This window comes from Quercus lobata, chromosome 10, assembly GCF_001633185.2.
Source record: "Quercus lobata isolate SW786 chromosome 10, ValleyOak3.0 Primary Assembly, whole genome shotgun sequence".
NCBI classification, from domain to species: Eukaryota; Viridiplantae; Streptophyta; class Magnoliopsida; order Fagales; family Fagaceae; genus Quercus; species Quercus lobata.
In genome coordinates this window covers 63,649,417-63,676,950 of record NC_044913.1, presented here as the reverse complement: position 1 = coordinate 63,676,950, position 27,534 = coordinate 63,649,417, and the positions used below count along the sequence as shown (strand labels likewise).

Sequence of the window (27,534 nt, the reverse complement as noted above, 5' to 3'; positions counted from 1 at the left end):
TTTTTCAAAAGCCATTACTTTGGAAGAACTTGATAAAACACTCCTAACCTACTGGAGCACAAACGCCACAACCTATTAAATAGAGATGGCATATGTGAAGATCTACTATACCCATAAACCCATATACCCACACATGCATGCACTCAATGTTAGAATACCGGTTATATGATTGAATTCACCATTTCCTAATAACTTAAAATGGCTATGAAGTTGTTTCTTTTATTTGATTTTAGTTTTAGTCATTACTATAACTATGAAGTGGCATTTCACTAGCAAGCCAAATACTTTCTAAGTTTTATATTCTTATATAATAGATTACACAAAACACATTGAATTGTAATAGCTTAGTGTTTTTATGCATATTATGGATTGTAATAGCGTTTATGTTGAGAGCTTTTATTGGCTATCCAGTGGAGGAGCGCGAGGAGCTATTGTTCACAATGATGTCTAGTCCTTAAATTTCTCTAACAGTTAGGCAAGTAATGTTCCAAGACAATTTTAGCTTCTAAAAACCTTTTCAATTGACCATTAAACTGTAAACTCTTGGGATTAATTTTTCTTTGACACTAGCTTGTGTTTATTTTTAGTTTTTCTTTCTAAAACAAGTATGTTGACAATTACAGATATGGTCATAGCTCATTGCAAGTATGTTGACAATTACAGATATGGTCATAGCTCATTGTAACAGTGTCCTTTTTTCAGTGGCTTGAAAACTTTGTCTGCTTACATTCATTTTTATGCTTTTCACTTCTTAGTTGTCAGGCATGATACAATGTCATATGAGGCCTTTGATTCAAAAATTGGCTGTACTGCCAATGCTCACCTGCTCCATCTCCCCCACCCCTCTTATATAATTATATATCAAATTTGATTATATTAGAGCTGTAGGCATATTCAATTTGTGAGAGATGACTTCATTCGGCACAACAGCATAGCATTCTATTTAAATGGCAATAAGAATATTCGATTTGTAAGAGATGACTTAATTCGGTACAATAGAGATATTAGAGATATATCAAGTCCATATTCTAGGCCGAAGCTCATATACGAGTTTTTAGCTCAAATTGATTTCTTTTCTTTTGCCTCTTGCATGGTTCTATATGAAGAAGAAATAAAGGCATGTAAAGCTATCAAGCAGCAAATAATAAATAAGGGAAATCAGGCACACTATATGACAGAGAGGTACTCCCAATTTTTTTGACGAAAAGATTTGTAGTTGTTACTCTCAGTCTCATTTTTTAAAGGAAGGTGATCATCTTTCAAGTGTAAATTTGGACTCAATTAATCATGGTTCTATGGAGAACTTCTTGTGGTCTAGAAACAAAGTTGAAGCAAGGAAATTAATTTTTAGTAAATGATTCTTCCAATGAGTTGATACACAACACCAGGGGCCCAGTGTATTCAAGTCCCCAAAAGAATTTATGCTTCAGTTCTGTACTCTCAAAAGTTTTTCTAAGATGGTTTTTTTTTTTTAATATAATAAAAAAGTAGAAAAAATATTTAATCATATACTAATGTTGATTATTTAATTCACATAAAAAAATTATCAAAAAAAAATATACTAACAAATTAATCATAAATCAATGTTGCAAGTTCATTTTCAAATAGGGGTAAATTTGTCTATTTTAATCATTTTCTCCCCTCTCCATCCTAATTTTTAAAACATCCAAACAAGGGGAAGGGTTAATTACTCCCTTCCCCCTTACTAATTTTAAAAACATCCAAATAAGGTGGAGGGGAATCATTCCCCTCTACTCTCCTCCCCACTACTCTCCTCCCCTCTACTCCCCTCTACTCTCCTCCCTCTCAAAACTTCCAAACAGGCCATTAATAATTTGCGGTTTGAATTATAGTTTTTATGTGCAATTTACCCTTATAGGCAATTGATTGAATTATTCTTTAAAAAGTAAAAAGTTTAATTACTACTTTTAGTGTATTACTTAAGTATAATTTAGACCTTGTCAAAGTCAAGGTCCAATTTTTTTCTTCTCTCTTTTTTTTGGGTATTAAGGGTTTGTTTGAGAACAGTTTATTTAATTGAAATTGAAAACTTTTTACTGAAAATACTGTATATAAAGCTAAAAGGTAATTGAAATAGTACAGTGAGACCCATGAATAGTATCAAAAAATACAATAAGACCCATGAATAATAGAAAAATAAACTAAATAGTAAATAAAAGTTGGCTTTTTAAGCCAATACCAAACGCAAACTAAGTCAATCAAGGTCTACTTTATGGTCTACCTTAGATCTGAAGTGTAAACACAAATCTAGTCCATAAATATGCACATCAAGAGCATATTTAACGGGTCTTTTAACTTTAAAAAGTCCTGCATCTTTATGAGGCCAATATGTACGTACCAAGACACATAATCTTAGATACTCTTCTAGGAAAATATTGGGGCTATGGGTTTCTACTTTCCACACGATGCTTGCAGAAGTCATTTGGATTGGTCTGTTAGTATCAACAACAGTGGTAGCCCTACCTAACTGATCTGACAGTTTTGGAGATGTGAAAATTCCATATCCCTTTGGCATAATTGAAGGATGTTAACTAAAAGATACTGCAGGTAGAAATTTTTCTATCAATTGTGACACCTCGTCTGGTAGAACTCAACCAAAGACTAGAAATGTCGTTGTTACAAACATTTCAATCCAAGTTGAGATTGACATCATGATGTATAACGGGTTTTGATGAAGCAGTTTTTCACCTCGTTAGTATGTTCCTCCGATGCTTAAGTTAGCTTATACTTTTCGGAAATATATAATTTGTGGACTAATTGTGTGTTCGTGTCTTTTTACCTATCTTTCTTGGCTTTATAAAGCCTTATGCTAAGTTAATACTCAATATAACGTTACACTGTAGCTGGAGGAATTAATGCTCAATGATGGCTATTTAATCCCCATGCTTTCTGTCTGTAACTGACTCTTAATTCCACATTATAGGATGAAGATAACGGTTCCACACCATTTATTGCTTGATCATTGAATGCTATTTGGAATTAATGCACTTACACTCGTCCATACTCTTACTCGTCATTGTTATCGACGGCTTGTGAGTGATAGATGACCGTTTATATGCTACTCATTAGGTTTGACTGTTACGACCAATCAGGTAAGCCTCTGGCAAGCAATAAACCAACAACACTCTGGGTTCCTAGTTTCACAGTTTCTGTCACTAAAAACAAGTTCATGGCTGTTAGTTGTGATACTTATGCATACTTTAATGGCAATCTAAACAATGAACCCTTCTCCATTTGCTACTTGTCCAAATGTCAAAACAATCACAATGAAATCAATGGGAAGTGCTCTGGGATAGGGTGTTGCTAGATGGATATTCCTAAAGGTTTGAAAGATATTAATTTTAAAGCATATAGCTTTTACAAAAACCACACAAAAGTCTGGGATTTCAATCCATACAGCTTTGCCTTTATTATCCAAGAAGACAAGTTCAATTTCTCCTCAGATTATCTCATCAGTTTGCAAAACAATGAAACCCTTCCCATGATTCTTAATTAGGCAAATTGGTAATGAGTTATCAATGCTTGGCCTTGATTGGGTAGTGGAAAACCGCTGCCATCGTGCCTTCGTTTGATCACCCGCCGTGGTGACGAATCCCGCGCGTGGGGCATGTTAGAGGCCTCTCTTGATGGTATGGTGTTGTTCGCGTGGAGTTTCGGGTTCTCTCTCTCTCGGTGGAGGAAGGTAGGTCTACCTTTGGTGTTATGGTAGGAATCTAGGCCAAATTTTAAAAGATTACCAAAGGTAAGTGGAGTCGCCACCAATTATTAGGTTTTTCTAAAGTGTGATTGGTCACTTGTTTCTAGTTGATTTTATTACCAATTCAAGGCTAAGAAGAAAGGAATTTTTCCTAATCTAATGTGGATGGCAAAAAATCTTGATTCTTAGGTCTAAAAGTTTGGTTACGTGTGGGAAAGGTGTTAGGCACCCCACAACGCCTGTCCAAGGATAGTCCTTTGTTTTTTATAAAACCTTAATTTTTGGAGATTGGTAGCGAAAAACATGATTCTAACATTAGCTTTTGAGGCTCTGCCTGCATGGGGGCTTCGAAGTTTGGCTTTTGAATGGGTGTGGTGCTAATCTATGCTTTCCTAAGGCGTTTGATTAAAGTGCCAGATTTCCACAGCGAAAATCCGGCAACAAGTCACCTTACTTTTGCGGCGGAAATTAGGCATCGCTTGCCTTAAGTGACACAGACTATGACAATCACACCAGAAGGGGCGAGTAGGTATATATATACATATATCATGCACAATGCAAGCACACAGAGTAGGAAAGTAAATGCCTACATCCCTAGAGCATGGCCCAAAATATAGATGTAGGAAAGTAAATAGGGATCGCCATACTCTAGAGATGAGGACGAATGGTACATAGCATGATATACTGAAAGTTCAAATATGTGTATAAACACCCTAGAACGTTTAGACCCCCAATTTACAAATTAACCAATTCAAGCTTTATGTCAAACAACTAGTGTGAGGAAAATGAACATAAGCTATAAACAGAATTGAAAATCAATCTAAGCCAATTATAAATCACATCCACAGCAACAAATAAAAGGCAAAGATAAAGGGAACAGAGATGCAAACACAAGGACAACACACGATGTGTTATCGAAGAGGAAACTGAAGCCCTCGGCGTAAAACCTCTCCGCCGCCCTCCAAGCGGTCAATAATCCACTAGAAAATGTAGTTGGGATACATGAACAGCAATAGACCCTCCAAGCCTAATCTACCCGATGTACCTAAGCCCTCCAAGCTTCTTGCTCCAACGAGGTTGCCCCGAACCTTTTTCTTTTCTAGCTTACCGGATTCCGCCACTAGACCATAGCATCCGCCATCCTTGGCATCTTCCAATGCTTCCCAAAGCTCCAAAAACACTCAACACTCTAAATGGGTGTGGGTAGTGTTTGGATAGAAATCTCCTCTCAATAGGTATGACAATGAGAGAGGGAATGAGAAGAGACTACAAAGATTTCTCTCTAAGAATGAATAGCTCTCTCTAATAAGGTGGGTGTTTTGAAGAAACCTTTCTTAGGGTTTTTCTTTTTTGAATGGCCACCCATATTTTGTGGGAATGAGGGGTATTTATACTGATGTGAGAATGAAATGTGAAGAGTCAGTTTTTCCAAAAACAGGGCTGGCTAGCGACTTGACCTCGCGACTTGACTGAGTCGCGAGTTCAAGCCGCGAGCTAACTTAATGGCCAGTCTGGATTTTTTTCCTGTAGTGTTCCAGGTGGCATGACTGTTCAGCTCCCCTACATGCTCTGCGCGTGTGCAACTTTTGGCGGCTTGCAAGCCGCGAGCCTCCCGCGAGATCAAGCCGCGAGTCCTTGCTTCACTGCATAGTCTTGAGCATTTCTTCACACTCTCTCACACACTACCCTTACATGATTCCCACCTAAATACAGGGTTTCTAAGTGCTATATTACATGCAAATTTTTCATGGAATAAATCCAACACATGGTTGATTAAATTCAACCTTACATATACCTAATACAAGCCATCTAAGGGAGAAAGGGAGGAGGAAGGAAGGGGTTTAAAAGAGTACATAACCAAAGGGAAAAGCTAAACTCCTAAACCTACTAACTGTAGCCGTTCAGCTTATTTTCGCGTGCATGCAACCTTGTCCTTTTTGCTTGCACCTTAGAGACTGTGCTCTAGCTCTATGCGTCCTTGCTCCGTGTGTACATGCAAAGGCAAAGACAAGAAACCAACAGACAAGCAATGAAAGGAAAAGGTGCGGAAAGCATATGAAAGAAGCATAAAATAGATAAGCATGATAGACATGGCAAGCATAGTATGTGGCAAGAGGCAAGCAATAAGATAAACAGACAAACAAGCAAGCCAACAAGGCAAGAAAGCAAGCAAACAAGGAAAAGGTGGTGCCTGTGAGGGACAAATGTAAGTTTGAATCAAATGTCCATAACTCCATTGTGTTGAAGCATGGATGACACACTAGCAAGCAAGATTCATGCATGGACATGTAAGCAAGCGTGTAAAGATGCATAGAAAGCCAACGGGTGGCACAAACTAGCATGGTAAGCATATCATCACATGGAGTGGAAAAGGGGAAAGGTTCACACAGAGCGACCCAGCATCCAGAGATGCTTCCCAAGTGGTTGCACCCAAACAAGGCCTCATGGGCATTAGATGTAACCAAACACGATCAAGCCCGCAGAGGGCGCTAGAGATGGCAAAGCCAAGAACTAGGGAAGCTAGCACGGAAGATAAAGCATAGAAGCAAGCAAGGATAGACATGCAAAATAAGGTGATCCAAACCCTTTGATCGATGTGGGCCTTGGTGTATGGACAATGACAAAGACCATAAGGTCTAGATCAAGTCCTCATCATTAGGCCAAAACACACCTTTCAAGATGGCGCATGAACCATAAAAAGGCAATGTGGGGGTGAAGGACCTCACGGCTCTGCTAAGAACTGAGACCATGGTGGCATATGGACCCACACACGGTGGCGCGTGAAATAGTGTACAGCCCCAAACAAAGGATACGATGGGTAAAGCATGCTATCATGGACAAGAACCATATAGTGTATGTGTGTGTGTGTGTGAAGTAGATAGTCACAAAGTGTGTATGTGCGTGAGAGACAAAGAGATGTACATAGAATGTATGTGTGTGTGAGAGACACAGAGGTATTATGAAAGGAAAGAAATAGGGAAATGGAAAAGAGTTTAGGGTTTACACAGTTGATGTACTCTTTCTGCTTCTATTTTCCTTTTTTTTCTCTGTATTTTGATGCTTGATAAGTTGCTATTGCTGTTGTTTTTGTTGGTTCTGATCTGGTGCTTGTGGATGCTTCTGATGGGGTTTAAGGTTTAGCTATAAAGAAAACGCAATAAACAAGTTAGATTCAAACTAAAGCAAACACCAAAAAAATGAGTAAAGAAATGAGATAGAAGAAGCTTATGAGTTTGTTTGGGTTCTCTGTTGATGTTCTGAGTTTGTTTCTTCTTGGTTTATTTCTTTTTCTGGCTTTCTGTGGCTTCCAAAGGTTATTTTATAGGTCTTTTTTTTGGGTTTTTTTTGTGCAGGTCTTTGGATGAGAGGCTGATAAGGGAGATGGAGGAAAAGGGTAAGAGGTAGAGAAGGTGCCCAAGCCGTGGGTCTCTATAGTTTTCTAATGGATCAGCTTCTTCTCCATCAGCTACGAATTTAAGGGTTTTATATGTGTAGTGTTGAGCATGTATGGGAGTGAGGCTAGAGGTGTGTGTACTATCCAAGCACAAAGTGTGCTCTTCGAGCATGCACTATGAGCTGGACATGGCAGATGAGTCCAAAATTGGTTACTTGGGAAATACTCTAGAAGCCATCAATCCACCATTCATTCTTTGGCATTCATCAATAATCAACTGACCTTAAACACACTCAATAAAATGTTAGGATAGATAGATAAATTTATCAAGAGATAAACATTACGGGACCAAAATAAAATAAATGTGAAACTATTGGGCCCAATTAAAACTAATGACAAGCATTTATTGATAAATCCAGCTAAAATCCTACATCAAATGGTAATTATGAGCATGTACTAAGATTAATTTCTATTCCAAATGCAGCTTACCAGAGCAATTTTGCAAACTTTAGTAATCATGTTAGATATGTATTTTGAAGGAAATCAACTGCCAATATAAATAACAAAGCTCATTTTAGAGGTGAACTCTTAACTAGCAACTTTTCCATTTTCATAACAATTCAATCAATTCAAGCCTGATTTTGGTCTTTGGACATTAAAATAAAGTGTTTTCAAAAGTGTTTAATGTCATGTCCCAATAACTTATGAAACCTTTGATTTGACATTTGGAATTCCCATCAATTTTGGGGCCGGACAAAATATGATATCAACAGCTGCCCTTTCTTTATCTAACACCTTGATTGAAATGAGAGGTGTTGGACAAAGAACAAAGATGTCGTATTTTGCTAACACATCCTGAAAATTAGGCGAGCTTTGAAAGAACCATCAAGACGGTCTTTGTTCAGTTACCTCTTTTACCTGTTGTACCTATTGGCTTCCTCTTTGTCTTTCACGATTTGCTCCGAACCTGCAACACCTCATGGACATGGTTGCAATTAACGTAGCGTTTATTTTTATTTTTATTTTTGTCATGATTTATGCCCTACTATCTTAGGGAAAATGCACATATATATATATATATATATATATATGAGTGCGTGAATATGTGGGAATTTAAATTTTGAAAATAAAATGCGGGATATGGGTAAAGGAATTTACCTGGTAGTCGGGAATAGCGGAAATGTGAGCCTAGAGCACAGACACTAGTTTACTCTTTGTAGATTAGAGATTTTGGAAACTCTTGAATGAATGCGAACCTAGAGACGCTTACTGCTAGTTCACCCATTGTAGGATGTGAGCATGAGGACACTTGTCGTTGGTTCACCCACCGTAGAATGCGAGCGCAGAGACGCTTGCCTCTGATTCACCCACTAGAGAATGTGAGCTTAGAGGCACTTGCCGCTAATTCACCCATTGTAGAATGCGAGCCTAGAGATGCTTGCCACTAGTTCACCCACTAGATAATTCCTATGCCGTGCAAGCGTGGAGAAGTTCCTACACTATGGAAGTGTGGAAGGGGTCCTATGCCATGGAAGCATGGAAGTAGAATCCAAACCTAGAGACACTTGCTGCTGGTTCACCTATTGTAGATGATTCCTACGCCATGGAAGCATGGAGAAGTTCCTACACCATGGAAGTGTGGACAGGGTCCTATATAGTGGAAGCAATGGACGATTGTGCTGATCCATTGTTGGGTATTGAGCACCACAATGATTCCTACACCGTGGAAGCGTGGAGAAGTTCCTACACCATGGAAGTGCGGAAAGGTTCCTATACCGTGGAAGCATGGACGATTGTGCTGATCTGTTGTTGGGTATTAGCACCACAATGATTCCTATGCTGTGGAAACGTGGAGAAGTTCCTACATCGTGGAAGTACAGGAAGGGTCCTATACCATGGAAGCGTGGACGATTGTGCTGATCCGTTGTTGGGTATCAAGCACCATAATGATTCTTACACTGTGGAAGCATGGAGAAGTTCCTACACCGTGGAAGTGTGGAAAGGGTCCTATATAATGGAAGCATGGACGATTGTGCTGATCCGTTGTTGGGTATCAAGCACCATAACAAACTCCTAGAACAAGAGAGGAGAAGTTCCTACACCGTGGAAGTGTAGAGATGTTGCCTTTGAGAGGGCTGATTAGATTCCTACGCCATGGTCGCATGAAGAAGTTCCTACACCGTGGAAGCTGGGAGATGTTGCCTTTAAGAGGGCTACTAAGATTCCTATGCTGTGGTAGCATGGAGAAGTTCTTACACCGTGGAAGTATGGAGATGTTGCCTTTAAGAGGGCTGCTGATTAGATTCCTACGTTGTGGTAGTGTGGAGAAGTTTCTACACCATGGAAGTGTGGAGATGTTGCCCTTAAGAGGGCTACTGATGTGTATGAAATACAATGCCTCTAATTAGGACTTATATGCATAACTCCAGGAAAGTGCCTTTATGGGGGCAACTGATGTGTATGAAAACAATGCCTCTAGGTAGGATTTACATGTACAATTCTAGATGTCGCCTTTAAAAGGGCTGCTGCTGTATGCATGAAACGATGCCTCTAAGTAGGCCTTACATGCGTGATTCTGAATATTGCCTTTAAAAAGGCTACCATTGTATGCAAGAAACAATGCCTCTAGATAGGACTTACATGTACAACTCTATATGTCACCTTTCATAAGGCTGCTAATGTATGTAAGAAACAATGCCTCTAGATAGGACTTACATGTATGATTTTGAATGTCACCTTTAAAAGGGTTGTGTTTGTATGCAAGAAATAATGCCTCTGGGTAGGACTTATGTGTAAAATTTTGGATGTCGCCTTTAAAAGGGTTGCTACTGTATGTGTGAAACAATGCCTCTAAGTAGGCTATTAATGTGTGTACAAAACAATGCCTCTAGGTAGGACTTACATGTATGATTCTGCATATCGCCTTTCAAAGGGTTGCTAGTGTATGCAAGAAACAATGCCTCTAGGTAGGACTTACATTTATAATTATGGGTATCGCCTTTAAAAGGGCTGCTATTGCATGTGTGATATTGGTAGCACTTGCATTGCATTGTATCCTCACAAGTTTACCAATTCAATCTGATAGTGATTAATCCACTGAGGGAGATGGAAAAGGGAGAGACCACACAAAATAAAGCTACCCCAGTGTAGGTTTTGTGCAGTTCTTGACATGACAGGAAAAGTCATTAGCAAGATGGATCCATTCTTGCATACTGATTAGCACAAAGTGAATGGAACCACACAAAATAACTTGCCCCAGTGTAGGATTTTGAGGGGTTCTAGATTGACGAACTGAATTGACATGGGTTTAAGCTTGTTCTGGATGATTGTACCACAATGGGTTCCTTGGTTTGCTGAATTCTAGATTCAAAGTTCTAGGCAAGATCCCCTCTTGGAAATGTTGACACTCTTGGTCATATCTACATAAGAACTGCCTGGATGTTGAGTTCTGTGCGGTTTTGATGTATTGTGCATGCTGGGCACCTATTTAGGCTCCCACAGGGAGAGATTCCTCCTTCTCCTAGTGGATATCTTGAATTGCCCTGGATAACGGGAATACTACCTATGGTTTGGAAATATCAGAAATAAAACTGCCCCAGTATCAGGATTTAGACTAGGGACAACCCTTGGGCATTATGAAGCAATGACTCAGGCATCCTCTGTTGGGATGAGTTCGAGAGGCTTGAAAAGTGTTTTAGGGGAGTGATGCTCACATGGTATTTATAACCGAGAGTTGAGCATTTAAATCCTCTAGGTTCAGGTCTTTTTAAAGGTGCCTGGTAATAACTGAGAGAGGCTTGCATAAGCTGTTGCAATCTTAAAACCTCATTTTTCTAGAAATTCCGTGGGAAGAAATGAATAACCTCAAGGATTTTTTGGACTTGAAAAGGGTTGGGAGGATTTGAAATCCTTGATATTTGAAGTCTTTGAGGGTCATCATTTTTCTCTTTTGTTTCGATTGGTTTTGAAAACTAGGTTCACAAATTTTGGAAATTCAATCATGATCATGAAAATCTGTTTAAATGCATATACCACAAGAGGGGCTTGCTAAGGCCATGTTTCCTATGTGGTTTGTGAGTGCATGTGCTCTTGGCTATCATTTACCCTGGATAGGGAATATGCTCGCAAGCAAGGATTTCTTGAGCAAAGTGCTTGTGTTTATCAAATGTGCGGGTGTCCCTTTTTAAGTTACATAGGGAAAACATGAATGATGTGTTTGGCTTTTTAAACTTTTCAGGTGGGTTGGGAGAGGATCCTACCCTTTTTGAGGCATGACGCCTTGGCATAAGCGGATGATTCCGCCATCAATGATTGACCAAATGTTCAATGTGCCATGACCAACTGATCCTTAGTGATTGGTGAGGTCTTTCATTAAGTTGTAACGTGGACTTAAAGGTTAATTAGATGCTTGAAATGAAGGATATCAGGCTCAAAACTTTACATATGGATGATTATTTGGCATAAGCTCTATAGACTAAGTAGTTGCTCTCAATCAAGGACTTTCTCAAGACTGTAATGTAAGGATATGGATTTCCTAGGCTTACGAGAGGATATTTTGGCTATGAAATTCTTTGAAGGGTTTCCTAAAGTCAAGGATTACACTTCATCGAGAATCTTTTTGGTTGCCTCTCATGCTTGGCTATATCCTTAATTTGAGTCCATTTCTTGAATTTTGCCCATTTCATTTTTGGGGCTTTCATTTTGATTTTTTTGGCCCATGTTTCTTGATTGTTTCAAGCTAAATTTTTCTTTGGCCCTTTCTTTGTTTGGGGCTTCATTAGACTTGATTGGCCCATGACTTTTATCATTCCATATAGGCTTTTTTTGCATCCTTTTTATTTTTTTTTTTTCAATTAGGGACTCATTTGATGGACTCAAATATTGGAAGTCACCTAGCATGAGATCCTTGTAACCATCTAACTTGCCCCAGTGTAAAGGGTAATCCTTGGCTGGGTTAAATCAAGAAAAGAATTCAACAGGCTCAATTGGGCTAACAAGGGATATTTCTCTACAAGTGGGACAGTAGTGAAATGAATGCCTTTCTTTGTCATCTTGAATGCTTACTTCTTAGCCTTAGGAGCTTATGTGCTAAATTATAAATTCTGGTGAATTTTGAAAAACATTTTCTTTCTGGCTCAAAAGTGCTATTAAGTGATACAACTGTTTGGATAGCTGAAACAAATGCCTCCATCATTTCTAATCTAATCAATTGGCCAATGAAACTTGAACATATGGTCATTCACTGATACAGGGTCCACACCAATCTTGGGTAGGACCTCTCAGGGGGGTTGATTGTCAAGAATTGAATGTGCACTTTGCAAAAGTGGTGAATGTTTTCGGAATGTGGAGTTGTTGAGATGGGATATCATGAGGTAAGTGTTTGGGGATCACATGCCCCTTATCCCTAGTAAGGGACAACCACTTCACTTAAACAACTCTTTTCCCACAAAAGGGGTTTTGGCATTAACTTGCCGCTCTCAGAAGATGCATGTGCTTTAAAACACAGATTTTCATGATTTGATGTTTGATGTGAAATTTTATGCTTTGATCTTATTTTGAAATTTTTTTTTTTTTTTTTGAAAAATGTGTACAAGATTGCAATTTACCTAAGCCAACCGAAATGAAAGAAGGTTTTGTTGAGACAGTATTTGGGATATAGTGACAAGGCCAAATCTAGGTTCCAGTGTTTCGGATGGATGGCATTCCTAATATCCAAAAGCTTTCTCAAAGGTCCACTTAGAGGATGGAGGTCTTCCCCTTGTAAAGAAACCTTAGGTGATTGATTCCAAGCTCGGCATACTTCTTGGGATGAAGATTTTCTGATCTGTGGTGAAGATTCTTATGAGGCACAAGTAACAAACTTCATTTTCATGTCAATTGTCGAAATGACCTGTCAAGGCAATGTGCCACATTAGAGAATTAATAAAGGCAATATGAGAATGACAAGACGGGATGTTAATGCAATTCCCTGAAATTTTGATGGGGCACTGTCACCTAGATGTTAAGCAAGTGAATGGCTCTATCACAAATGCTCAGATGTTTGGTCGTCACTATTCATTGAAGAATGCGATGTGAATGACGTCTCTTTGGCTTGATTAAAGCATGTCCTTGAAAAGGGAATTGATTGAAGGGAGTTAGTGACATATTTGGGCTATGACAAACCCGATAAAATTGGAAGCATTTTGGCTCTCATTGGATCAAATTTAAATCCCTTTACTCTTCCTCCATGGTTCACATGTGGCCATTCATTACAAGTAAGTTCTAACTTTGTATTGCTGAAGTAGTAGAAGCTGATTTCTCATGGATTTGAGATTTGTCAAATGAATGACCATGATTGAGGTGGTCCTAATACTATTTGAATGTTCCTGAGAAGGAAATGTTCCAAGTTAAATGAATGCTTTGCTCATGGCAAGATCTGATAAAACTGGAGATAGTTCATGATTCTTGATAGGCCAAGAATATATTGATCCCTTGTGATGAATGAATTGATTAATTAGCCAAGTTTATTAATTAATCAAATTAACATGCAAGATGCGTGGTAGCACAAATAAATCACCAATTAAACTAAATATGCAGCGAAAAATAAATTGACACGATGATTTGTTTACGAATGGGGAAAACCTACACGGTAAAAACCCTATCGAGTGATTTTAAGGTTACCATTCCTGAGAATCCATTATTATCAAAACAAGCGGTTACAAGTAAAGGAATCCCAGTACTTTATACCAACCTACAGTTGAACCCTTATCCTAATACCCAATTGGACTTGTTCTGTAGTGACAATCTTTCCTTTTCAATGCACGGCTCTCAGTACGTGACTAACCAATTGCACGAATCCCAGTACTTTACTTAATCACCAACTTGAGAAAGATTTTGGCTGCAAAGTTGTTCAGTTCATCACACGATGAAGATCAAGAAGCTTCTTGGTCACAAAACCCTATGGTGTACAAACACAGTAGCTTCTTCAAGAGAAAGATGAACTAGGGCAAATTTTGTCTCCGATCACAATTTGCATGAACAAGACTTTGCTTTACACTTATGCAACTGTGCAACCTTTGACGGCCCTCAAAATAATCCTTATATTTGTTTAGGGTTGTGAGAGAAGAAAGCCTAAACACATACTCACGGATTGGATGAAAATCAGCTCTGAAAAAATGAGTTTCATAAACCTCGATAGATAGCTATCTATCGAGCTAGCTCTCAAGGCACGAGCTTCAGTAACTTTTGAACCTTGATAGATGCTAGCTACCCGAAGGTGAGAGAAATTTTTTTCTGAGGAAGACCCAAAGGAACCACCTAGACTACCCGAAGGAGAAAAAGATCTTTTTCTTAAGGGAAACCTGAGGGAAGCACCCTAATCTACCCAAAAGGGAAAGAATTCTTTTTTTTTTTCTTTCTTGGTGAATACCCAAAGAAAACACCTAGACTACCCAAAGGTGAGTGCAAATCTTATCTGAGGAATACCCAAAGGAAACACCTAGACTACCCGAAGGTAAAAGAAGTTTTTTTTTTTTTTTTTTTTTTTTTTTTTTTTTTTGTAGGGGAATCTGATGGAACCCCCTAATCTACCCCAAAAAGGGGAAAGAAGATTTTGTCTTAGGGGAGTACTTGAAGGAAACAACTAGATTACCCGAAGGCCAAAGAAGATTTTGTTTTTCTGAGGAAGACTTCAAGGAAAAACCTATTGAGGCAAGCTGACTGCTAACGAAATTTGAGCTATTTGATCTTGTTTGAGAGATGTTGGGTTCTTTTCACCCTTTTGAGATGCCTTGATGAAGGAGCTTGCAAATTGTACGGATTAACTCTGATTTTTGGCAAAATTCTGCTTCTAGGCTTGTAGTAGCTAGTCTTCCTGGATAATGTGAAGGCTGCGCAAGATGAATTTTTAGCGGTCTTATGGGGATGAGACCACTCAAAATATGCCCTAGTATCATATTGAGAGCTCCTATAGGCTTGGCCTTCTTCCGGTCCATATGGATGTCTTGTGGATCATTGATCTCACCAATCATGTTGTTAATGTTTCACTAGAATTGGCTCTTGCTCATGTTTAAGGTAAGGAATTCGAGACCTTTGATGGCTTCCTTGAAGGAAATTGGCCAAAACTCACTAGAGTAGGCAACTTAGGTTATGTCTCTTTGGATACTTGATAGGCTGAAGCCAATCCCTAAAAAGGAAATTCACAAGACCGAAGTTAGTGGAGAATCTTGGTCCTAAGAGGATTCGACAAAATTGGAAATACCTAGGCTCTCTTCCAATAGAATGGCCTCATGCATCCTTTTAATTTTTTATTCTCATGTCCAACATTGGTGTCTCATACTAACTGATGGAGATGTTGCATCCACAAGATAACCAGAAGTAGGTTTATTGCAATCTTCGACTCCTTGGAGTGAGTTCTTGAATGAGCTATTCAGGGCTTGTGTATTCAGAAATGGTTCCACAAGCTTCTATCATGACCTCGACCATGGTGTATTTAAAGAACATGGATGACCCTTCAGTCTGTTGGAGACAACCCTATGAAAAATAGCACCAGGATTCATGATGCTTTTACTGCCATCGGCTTCATCTCTTTCTGCATGGGAGAAGGACCAAGAAAAATTCTACCCCAGTATGGCATTTTTCTAGTCCTTTGACCATCTAAACAGCCTCTTGAAGATTCTTAGCTAACATGAACCAAGACTTCAATTTGCAATCTTTGTTCTTGCACATGTCCTTTTGTATAAGCTAGGAGATACATGAATCTCGAACTTCCCACATTTCTTCTCACACCTCAAGATGGATTGGGATATTTTCATGGCGGAAACAAAAACCAAAGCACATGTTAGTCTTATGTCCAAATGCTTTAAACATGCCCTTATGGGGCAGAAGTTCTATGGTTTGGAATTCTTGTTATGTAATGAGTTCCTAAAGTGATGCAAATCTTAACATGACCAAATTGTGGCAAGCAACTGAGTATTAGCATAGGTTTTGAAAAGCCTTGGGATGGACCCTTTTTCACAATGAAAATTTTAAGGCGTAACACCTTGTCTGTTTAGGAAAATTTGGCACACTGTGTATGGCAACAATTTTTGTAATGATATTCACCAAGATCCTTGGACAAAGAAAGCAATTTTGATGGAAAGACATTTGATACAAGGAAAACAAAGTTTGATCCTTTTGACAATTTTAAAGAAAACTTAGCCTCTTGTACATTTCTATGGAAAAACTCGATTACTTAACACCCAATTTATTATCTACACAATTAGGTTTGAGATATCAAAAAATTCATGCCCTTGTAGGGTTGGAAACCCTTAGGACTTAGGTGGATTCTAATGCACAAGCGGTTCTAGGACCGTCCCTCCTAAGGTTTCTCAATGTTATGCAAACAGGTAAAGATCATAGCTTCCTTGGAGAATTTCTTCCTTGCAAACAAGATGCTTTACCATTTTCAAAAATTGGCTTTGTACCCTTGCGTGGGTATTTATCATGTGAGTTTCTAGAATGATGCAAAATTAATGCACAAGATTGGCAAGTAATCAAAAATTTCATGACATGCTTAACAATGTGGGAAAAACCCTTCCTTGGATTACATGCTTGTACAAGATTTGCTTTTACAATGCTGGGTTCATTAGCTCCATTGATGGGCCCTTTACAATGCAATTGCAAGGAAAATCTCTGTTTCTAATAATGTGGACTTCTTAAGGGAAGTTCTTGGACACTTGGATCTCTCGGCAACTTGGACAGCATGGACCTCTTAGACCTTTGGATCTCTTAGGGGAGCCCCTGGATTCTTGACATCTAGAACCTTTTGGAAATTTTTAAATCTTGGCAATTTGGACAGCCTAGGTCTCTTGGTAATTTGAATCTCTTGGGGGAGCTTGGTCTACTAGCAATCTTTATTTATTTATTTTTTTTTTTAATCTTCCTCTGGAGAATTCTTGGACTCATGATATCCTAGGAGTCTTGATAGTTTTTCGGTAGCATCTCCTCTTTGAACGGAGTTTCGATTACTTGCTATAGATTTTATCTTTACACAATTAGGTGACGGAACCAAATAGTGTATGCATGTATGCCCTTATGGGGTTGTAACCCCTTAGGGATAGGGTATGATCTAGCATGTACAAGCAATGGGGTTGCTTTTCCTAGGGGTTTAATCTTGGATGCTATGCAAATAAGATAGAAAAAACCTGGAGTAGAGCACAATTTCTTTGGCGCAAGCAAAAAGGGTGCACCTGTTACAAGACACTTTCCCCTGACCTCTAGCCTTATAAGGGTATCCTTTCCTAGGCTTGGATGTTCACCTTTTAGGTTTCACCTAGTCCTGATGGGCTCTAGGCTTGATTTAGTCCTCACGGGTTTGACATAACTAGGCCAACTGTATGCAAAGGCTTAACTGGAAGGTGGTTCCTATCCTAGGCTACTCAATCGCCATACCCCTCCCTTCATGGAAGTTACGAGGTAGGAAGGATTGAGGGGGCCTTTACAACTACTCCTGTCCACCCATGGACCTAGAAGTGCCTACAACATGAGCCCCGAATCTAACTATGAGTAACACTACCGATGTGTGTGTCTGGGCATCTGCAAATAAGATGATGAAATCCCCAAAGAGATGTGACTATGCTAGCAATGCGGATCCCGAGTCTGGCATAAAAAGGGTGTATATATCATGTAATCCTTAATAAAGGGGAAAGACTTTTTCAAAGCACAACAGATATATATATATATATATATATATATATATATATATATATATATATGGAAAGCAGATAAAGGTGTAGCAGAAATTAAATGTAGCTACCCTATGTTTGCATGTGAGGAAAGCTATAAAGCATGTGTGGAAAGTAGTAAAAGTCCCGTGTGAAAATACCTCAAAGCCTCCCTTTTGGAAAAGGATTTTTTTTTTTTTTTTTTTGAAAAAGAATTTTTGCTCTTTTGAAAATAGTCTACTAGGATATATTAGAAGTCCTTTTCAAAAGGAAAGCCTCAGAGGCCAATGCCAATTTCTGTGTTTTTGAAAGCCAATGTCCAAATATTATGGTTTTATCAAAAGCTCTAAAGGCTAAACTCTCATAATCCCTAGGGGAGTCGCCAGTCTGTTAACACCTGGCCTCGACCAGCTAACGAAAAACTGCCACCACTGTGCCTTCATTCGACCACCCACTGTGGCAATAGCTCCCACGCATGCGAGACTCATTGGAGGCCTTTCTCGATAGTATTGTGTTGTTCACGTGGAGCTTCGGGTGCTTTCTCTTTCAGTGGAGGAAGGTAGGTCTACCTTTTGAGTTATAGCAGGAATTTGGGCCAAATTTTAAGGGATTACCAAAGGTAAGTGGAGTCACCACCAATCATTGGGTTTTTCTGAGGTGTGATTGGTCACCTATTTTTAGTTGATTTTATTACCAATCCTAGGCTAAGAAAAAGGGCATTTCTCCTAATCTAATGTGGATGGCAAAAAATCTTGATTCTTAAGTTTGGACATTTGGTTACGTGTGGGGAAGGTGTTAGGCACCCCACAATGCTTGTACAAGGACAACCCTTTATTTTTGACAAAACCTTAATTGTTGGAGATTGGCAATGAAAAACATGATTTTGACATGGGGGCTTTGAGGTTTGGCTTTTGAATGGATATGGTCCCAATCTATGCTTTCCTAAGTCATTCAAGTAAAGTGCCAGATTTCCATAGTGAAAATCTGGCAATAAGTCACCTTACTTTTGCAGTGGAAATCAGGCATCACTTGCCTTAGGTGACACAGACTGTGACAATCACACCGGAAGGGGCGAACAGGTATATATATACATACATAATGCATAAAGCAAACACTCAGAGCAGGAAAGTAAATGCCTACATCCATACAGCATGGCCCAAAATATAGATGCAGGAAAGTAAATAGGGGTCGCCATACTCTAGAGATGAGGATGAATGGAATACAACATGATATACCTAATACAAACGATCTAAAGGAGAAAGGGAGGAGGAAGGAAAGGGTTTAAAAGAGTACATAACCAAAGGGAAAAGCTAAACTCTTAAACCTACTAACTATAGCCGCTTAGCTTATATCTGCGTGCATGCATTCTCGTCCTTTTTGCTTCTGCCTTAAAGACTCTGCTCTAGCTTCGTGCATCTTCGCTCCGTGTGTGTACATGCAAAGGCAAAGATAAGAAACTAGCAGACAAGCAATGAAAGGAAAAGGTGTGGAAAGCATATGAAAGAAGCATAAAGCAGATAGGCATGATAGACATGGCAAGCATAGTATGTGGTAGAAGACAAGCAATAAGATAAACAGACAAACAAGTAAGCCGACAAGGCAAGAAAGCAAGCAAACAAGCAAAAGGTGGTGCCTGTGAGGGACAAATGTAGGTTTGGATCGGATGTCCATAACTCCATTGTGTTGAAGCATAGACGACACACTAGCAAGCAAGACTCATGCATGGACATGTAAGCAAGCATGTAAAGATGCATAGAAAGCCAACGGGTGGCACAAACAAGCATGTCAAGCATATCATCACACGAAGCGAAAAGGGGAAAGGTTTGCATAGAGCAACCCGGCATCCGAAGATGCATCCCAAGTGGTTACACCCAAACAAGGCCTCGTAGGCATCGAATGTAACCAAACAAGATCAAGCCCGCGGAGGGCGCTAGACATGGCAAAGCCTAGAACTAGAGAGGCTAGCACAGAAGATAAAGCATAGAAGCAAGCAAGCATAGACATGCAAAATAGGGTGATCCAAACCCTTTGATGTGGGCCTTGGTGTATGGATGATGACAAAGACCATAGGGTCTAGATCGGTTCCTCACCATTAGGCCAAAACACAAGAAAGAAAGATAAAGCAACGAAAGGGCTACAAAAGCACAAGGCATGACAAACATAGCCTAGGTCTAAGCACACAAACATGGCATGGAAGATGACATAAAGCATATAGAACATATAAGTAAGGAAACAAGCATGTAAGCACATAGGAACTTAGCACATAGACATGGAAGAACATGAATCCAAGCATACAAGCATGTGAAGGCATAGACATAGACATGGGAGCATAGACCATGCATACGAACATGTAGGTCTAAGCAAGGCATAACCATAGGCATGATATCAAGCATGTGAGCATGTAGATCTAAGCATAGATGGGGTAAGAAACATGGTAGCAAGCATGTGAGCATGTAGATCTAAGCATAGCATGCAAACACCACACAAGGTGCAAATCAATTATTCTGAATGAAGGTAAGCAAAAAGTGTGGATTTATAGATGATTGAAAGACCTTGGAAGTTTTTTGAATGCCTTTGAACAACTTCCAAACGGCTTAAGAGCCTCTTTGTGATTTTTGAAAACATGGGGGGCTTTATTGCAATTTTGGAGAGACTTGGGGCCAAAAATGTAATGTTATGGAAAACTAGAGTCAAAATATGGATATTGGAAAGTTCTGGGTCAAAAAGCAATTTTAAGGAAGACCAGGGTCATAATATGATTTTGAGAATTCTTGGGATTAAAAAAATGATTTTTGGGATTTATGGATTAAAACATGATTTTGGAATTAAAACCTGATTTTGAAGGATTGATGGATTAAAACATGATTTTTGGAATTAAAACATGATTTTTAAGGATTTATGAATTAAAACATGATTTTTGGAAATTTGGAATTAAAACATGATTTTTGGAAATTTATGAATTAATATGCAAATATGGGAAAACACGTATTTAGATGCAAACATGATAAAATAAATTAAAATGCAAACGTAGCAAAAATATGTGAATATGCAAATATGAGAAAAGGGATTAAAAATAAAGTATAACAAAAATATATAATATGCAAAGATAAAAAAGATGGCATTTTATTAATAGATGGAAAACATGCTTGGACCCTTTTATTTAAAAGAAGATGGGCTAAAAATTTGTCAAACATGTGAAACGGATTGAACTCTAAAAACTGATGGGCCCAAAGGTGCCCAAGGGAGCTTGAGGCTAAGCTAATCCAAACAGATCAAGGCTGGGGACCAAAGGTTCGGATTTGCGCTCTAAGGGATATGGGCCCGGGAATTGTTGGGCTAAAGCCACTAGGATTGGGAGTTGAATCCAACCCGGATTGGGCCTCTGGTCAAGGTTGACCCGACCCAATTATATCAAAACTCACTCTACCCTATCTGTATACTTCATTAGTCTAGAACTTTCTCTCTCTCCAAGCTCTTAGCCCCTCCGAAATCTCTCAACTTGTGCTCTTTCAAAAGGACCTCCCTGGCAAACCCTTCAAGCTCCTCACCTCAAATCAACATTGCCACCATGACAGCAAGCTCCTCCTCACCAAAACCTTACCAAGCTCTTACCAAACCCGAGCTCCCTTTCTCTTCGATCTCTACTCTCAAACCCAAGCCTAATGGCCGACCATCCGAGCTCATCTCTAATCACCAACCACCACCACTCCATGGTGGTTCATCCCTTAGAAGCCTCAAACCTAGACTCGATCTAAGCCTACCCTTCTCCTTAGACCTCGGTTTCAACAATGAAAGGGAATCGGAGCTTCCAAGCTCCACTGTGCTCCTCTGCTCTTTGCATCTCGGTCTAAGCCGAGTCCAACACACACCTTTCAATCAGATTCCCTTAGCCACCAAGCGAGCTTTATAACACTCAACAGAACCATCGGCATTACGCTTAACCCGAAGTACCCATTTGCAACCAATGACATTACGAGTAGTGTGAGGAGGAACAAGAGCCCACGTCTTTTTTTTGAGCTAGGCATCAAACTCGGCATTCATGACTCCACGCCAGTTGGAGTCTTTCGCAGCAGTGGTGAAACAAGTGAGTTCAACAATGGAGGCATTACCATCAGTGATTAGTGCACTTGGAATTGGATATCGCACGATACCGTCGGTGAAGGTTTTAGGTTTGGTAATGGAGTTTTTGGAGCAGGTGATCACAGGATGGGTTGGTTAAGGGTCGTTAGATGTGGGTTAAGGATTGGTGTGTGTGGGTTGAGGGAATGGAGGGTCGGTGTGTATGGATTGAGGATCGATGGGTTGAGCATCATCAGGGGAATTATTTTGGACTGGTGAAGGAGCTAGAGAGACATTTGAGGGAAGAGTTTCAGAATGGGGTAAAGGAGGTGAGGGATAGGCCAACACTTGTAGGCTAGCAGGGTTTTCGGAGTGGGCATGTGGAGATGCAATTTTGGCCGAAGAAGGACTGTATTTGAAAAGAAGTTAAACCTGAAGTAAACACGGACTTGAAATTTGTGGAACAAGGCCTAGCAAAGGGAAAAATATCTTCATTGAAGAGCAAATCTCTGGAAAAATAGACATGGCTTGAAGGAAGATGTAAACATTTATACCCCTTATGAAGTAGACTATAACCAAGGAAGACAATCAGAGTTGAGCGTGATTGAAGTTTGTGAGAATTATAAGGACGTAAATTAGGCCAACGTTCACAACCAAAGACACGCAAGAAAGTATAATCAGGTGCTTGAGTAAAAAAAATTTCATAATGAGATTGATTTTGTATTGTGGAAGTTAAAGAGTCTATTTATAAGATAACAAGCTATTTGAAATGCATCTTCCCAATATTAAAGAGGAATGTGGGCATGATTTAATAAAGCTAAACCAATTTCCACAAGATGACGGTGTTTGCGCTCAACAACACCATTTTGTTGAGGCCTATGAGGACAAGATACATAATAGTAATGTCATAGGTTTGGAAAAATCTGTTTAAGTGAGCGATATTCACCACCCCAATCAGATTGAACAACTTTTACTTTGCGATAAAAATAAAGCTCAACATATTTTTGCCATTTAATAAAAATAGGTAGCACATCACTTTTATTTGTCATGGGATAAAGCCAAGTATAGCGACTGTGCACATCAACAAAGGAGACATAATATTTGATGCCAAATATTGGGCAAATAGAAGGTGGACCCCATACATCAGTGTGAATTAAATCCAAAGAAAAATTTATTTGATTACAAGATAATGAAAAAGAAAGTTGTTTACTCTTATAATTAAAACAAGCGTAACAAGGGTGAACAATTTTGCTAGAAATAACAGGCAGACTAAATTTTGAAAGAACATGATGAACAATACAAAAAGCAGGATGTCCCAAGTGTGAGTGCCATTGAGTTGGAGAAGAACGCTCACCAACAAAGACAGATGATGACGAAGGCAATTTATTGAAAGTAAAAGGAAAAAGGTACAACCTATTTTTACTCAGCCCGCATAGCAAAACTCTCCCCATTGGTCGATCCTTCACAAAGAAATAAGAGGGATAAAACTCAATAGTGGTATTAGTGTCAGATGTGAATTTGTGAACAGAAATTAAATTTTTGGTAATGTGAGGCATATGGAGCATGTAAAAGAAAAGAAGAGGAAGGAGTGGATAATTTAGTAGAGCCAACGTGTTTAACATTCAAACCAATACCATTACCAATGTGAATCTGATCAAGACCATGATACTCCTCTACCTTCATATTCAAATTTGCAAAATCAGAAGTGAGATGATGAGTTGCACCAGAATCAAGGTACCAATTGAGATCGGGTGAGGCCTATGGGGCGATGAGTAGAGCATGCATGTTGTTGGTAGTGTCAGTGGAGAAGGAATTATCAAACCTGTGATAGCACTTCAAGGCCATGTGTCCTGTCTTGTGGCAAACCTGGTAAATGGGACGATTTTGAGAGGAAGAGGAAGAATGACCACGCCCCCACCCTCGAAAATTCCATTGGTTCTTGGATGATGAGTCACAGCCTGCTGAAGGGGAGGAACCACCACCACGACCACCACAGAAGGCCTTTATCCCACAAAATTGGCCCCTGCAAGTGAAAGGTCCACAATTGGTTGTTGATGCTCAAGTTGCAATTCATGAGCTAATAGATGCCTATATAATTCATCAATAAAGAGAGGATCAACTCTTGTGGTCACAGATGTAACAAAGGAATCATATTCAAATCCCAAACCAGCTAGAAGAAATGAGATGATTTCAAAATCATTCAAGGTATGAGTAGTAGCAACAAGTGCATCAACCAATGTTGTGAATTGGTGAAAATAATTAGCAATTGAGGAATAGCCTTTTCTTCAAAATGGTGAGCTGATAGTGGATTTGCATTGTTCGAGCCCTTGACTAAGAGGTAAACATTCTCTCTAAGGCTTGCCGCACAGCATGTGATGTGTTGAATTTGACCACATGAGCCAGAATACGCTTAGAGAGGGAGGATATTATGGCACTGAGAATCATCTGGTCTTGTAAATACCAATGACCGAAGTCTAGATTGTGGATGACTTGGACGTCTCCATCGGCTTCAACAGTGAGAGATTGAGGTGGAGCAGAAGTGTTCCATCGAGATAGCCATAGAGATGTTGCCCCTTAAGATAAGAAACAATCTGAGCTTTCCATAGTAGGTAGTTGTCACGGGTAAGTTTAATGGTGATGAGATGGTGAATAGTAGTAAGTGAAGTGGGAGAAGGAGAAGTAGCAGTGTTGACAACAGAAGTTGATGAAGATGAGGAAACCATTGAAAAAAAAATATATTTATGTGTTAGGTTCTAAAGACTTAGGTTTTTATATATCTAGAACTCTAATGTGTATTGTTGGCAAACCATGATCAAAACAATATGTTTAGTAGTGTTTAGACTTGCTCAAAGTTATATCTTTTATGTAAAGTTGGAATCGAGCTGATGCAGAAGTTACTGTGCATTTCGGCCTGGCTCGATCGATCGAAGCTTAGGCTTGATTGATCGAATCTCGAGCAGAATGCGTTTTTTCTACAGAATTCCAACTCAGCCCTAGTTTGTTTAAAACATTTACGGTTTTCTAATTTGTCCTAAGTATAAAAGGCAAACCCTAGCCACGTTTTAGTATTGCTCATATTGCTGTTTATATAAATCTCTTATGAATCTAGAGGAGCTTTACTTTACACAAATTTAGGGTTTTCATGAAGGAGATATTATCTACACCTTGATGATCAACTCAGTTGCTGCCATTGAAGCTTAAAGAAACACAAGTGGGTGTGCTTTTATCTGGTGGTGAATCCAAGAAAGAAGGATTCTGTGAGTTCAGAGCTTGCACATGGTCATGTTAGTAAGTTCTACTAGTGGGTAGCAATAAGAAGTCGAGCGTGGGGGCTTGTAAGTTTTATTGTATGAACTTCGATTCTTTCAAGATAGTGGATTCAAGTTTACCTTAAGGATAGCTAGGTTAAATCCTCCCTAGGTTTTTACCAATTTGGTTTCTTGGGTGATCATATCTTTGTGTTATTTATCTCTCCACTGCTTTGCATGATATAATTGTTTGGATTGTGATAACCTAGTTTTGTTAAATTGGACTAAGTAACAACTTGGCTAATTACCTAGGTTAATCCAATTATATTTTAAGGAGTCTAAAAAACTATCAATATGTCACAATAGCTCTAGTACCATGTAAAGACAGAAATTGTTTCCAAGCCTTACCTTAAACGTTACAGTGCATTTTCAATAATAGAAGAGTTTGTTACAGAGTCAAAAAGTCAAATTTAAATACAATTCTGAATTATCTCATGTATAAAAATTCATATATACTTCTTGGTTATCACTTAGATACAAATTCAAAATATCATTCTATCTTATCCTAATCCTATCTCATCACAATCTGAGATTTGTATTTGAATACTACAGCTGTGATACATCAGTAACTCTAGCTGCATATGAATCAGCTGCTATCCTCAACAACTACAACTGTATCCTTAACACCCATAATAGCCTTGAGGGGCCTATACCGCATGGAAAACAATTTGACACATTTCAGAATGTTTCATATGAGGGTAATTCAGAACTATGTGCAAAGCCATTGTCGAATAAATGTGAAAATTTTGACTCTTCCCTGCATCCACCTTCAACCTTCAAGGAGTATCAAGACTCAAATTCTGCATTTGAATTTGATTGGAAAGTTTTTGTGATGGGATATGCATGCGAACTGGTGGTAGGAGTTTTTATCGGACAAATTGTGGGCGAGCACGCACTTATTTTCTTCTTTTGATGATCTTGTTTACTAGTATGCTGTTGTGTAACTAGTTTTTGAATTTTTTTTTTTTTATCTTTTTTTTTTTTAAATCTTTTTAAACTTTGTTGGGGTTACTTGTTTTATTGTAAGAAAGGCTTGATTTTATTTGGCTTATCTTAATGTTAGGCTTCAAACTTTAAAACCATGTTTTTTAACCACATAACGTATTGCACACCCCAAACAAGACTTTAACCAAAAGGAAAATTTTGAAAATTGAATATATATATATATATATATATATATGTGTGTGTGTGTGTGTGTGTGTGTGTGTGGTGGGGGTGGTGGTGGTGGTTTGGCTTAAATGGATGATGGATCTGTAAGGTTAAATTTAATCAACCATTTTGTTGGCCTTATTCCGTGCCAAATTTGCTTGTATTTCAGCATTTAGTAACCCTGTATTTAGGTGGGTTTGCTGTAAGGGTAGTGAGTGAGATAGAGTATTGAATGCTCAAGAGAGTGCAAGAAAACAGAAACTCGCAGCTTGATCTCACGGGTGACTCGTGGCTGCAAGCCGCCAGATGCTGCACATGTGCCAAGCATGCTAGAAGGTGAACAGTCATGCTAGCTGGAGCACTGCAGGACAAAATAGGACAACTAGCCATACAGTTATCTCGCGACTAGATCTCGCGACTCAGTCAAGTCGCGAGGCCAAGCCGCAAGCCACCCCTGTTTTGAAAAACCTGACGTTTCACATTCTCTTCTCACCCCAGTATAAATACCCCTCTTACCCACAAATGAAAGAGAGCTTCTAAAGAGAATTTTGAGAGAGAAACCCTAGAGTAAAACAAGATTGATTCATCTACAATCTATACATAAGAGTCTCTTCAAATTCCTCAACTCTCTTCCTCTCCAATATCAAATCCTTGAGAGGCATTTTACCAAAACCTTGTTCTCACCATTTCCATTACTATGAAAGGGTTGTTTGGTGCTCTGGGAAGCAGTTAGGAAGGAACCAATTTACATTGGTTGATGCTATGGTCAAGTAGCGGAATCCGGGAAGCTAGAAAAGAAAAAGGTTCGACGCAACCTCGTTGGAGCAAGAAGCTTGGAGGGCTTAGGTGCACTGGGTAGATTAGGCTTGGAGGGTCTATTGCTGTCCATGTATCCCAACTACATTTTCTAGTGGATTGTTTACCGCTTAAAGGGCGGTGGAGAGGTTTTACGCTAAGGGTTTTGGTTTCCTCTTCGATAACACATTGCGTGTTGTCTTTGTGTTTGCATCTTCCTTCCCTTTTATCTTTGCCTTTTATTATCTGCTGTGGGTTGTGATCTTAATTTGGCTTAGATTGATTACCAATTCTGTTTTATAGCTTTTATTCATTTTCCGCACACTAGTTGTTTGACATAAAGCTTGAATTGGTTAATTTGTAAATTGGGGGTCTAAACATTCAAAGGTGTTTTTACACTATTTGAACTTTCAATTGGTATCAGAGCGG

The 27,534-nt window shown here is 39.0% G+C and overlaps 1 protein-coding gene and 1 non-coding gene across 2 annotated transcripts in view; one reads left to right on the top strand and one right to left on the bottom strand.

The window, feature by feature from the left end:
- The window catches only part of LOC115965205, a 30,053-nt gene extending 3,979 nt beyond the window's left edge, over nt 1-26,074 (top strand). The window contains exon 2 of the mRNA XM_031084384.1: nt 25,714-26,074. Within this exon, the coding sequence (XP_030940244.1) occupies nt 25,714-26,074 (361 nt within the window). The remainder of the gene's footprint in view (nt 1-25,713) is intronic.
- Nucleotides 23,922-24,060, bottom strand: LOC115966154. Its single transcript, XR_004086342.1, has one exon. It is a non-coding gene; the product is annotated as a small nucleolar RNA Z247 (small nucleolar RNA).
- Nucleotides 26,075-27,534: the final 1,460 nt, after the last annotated feature.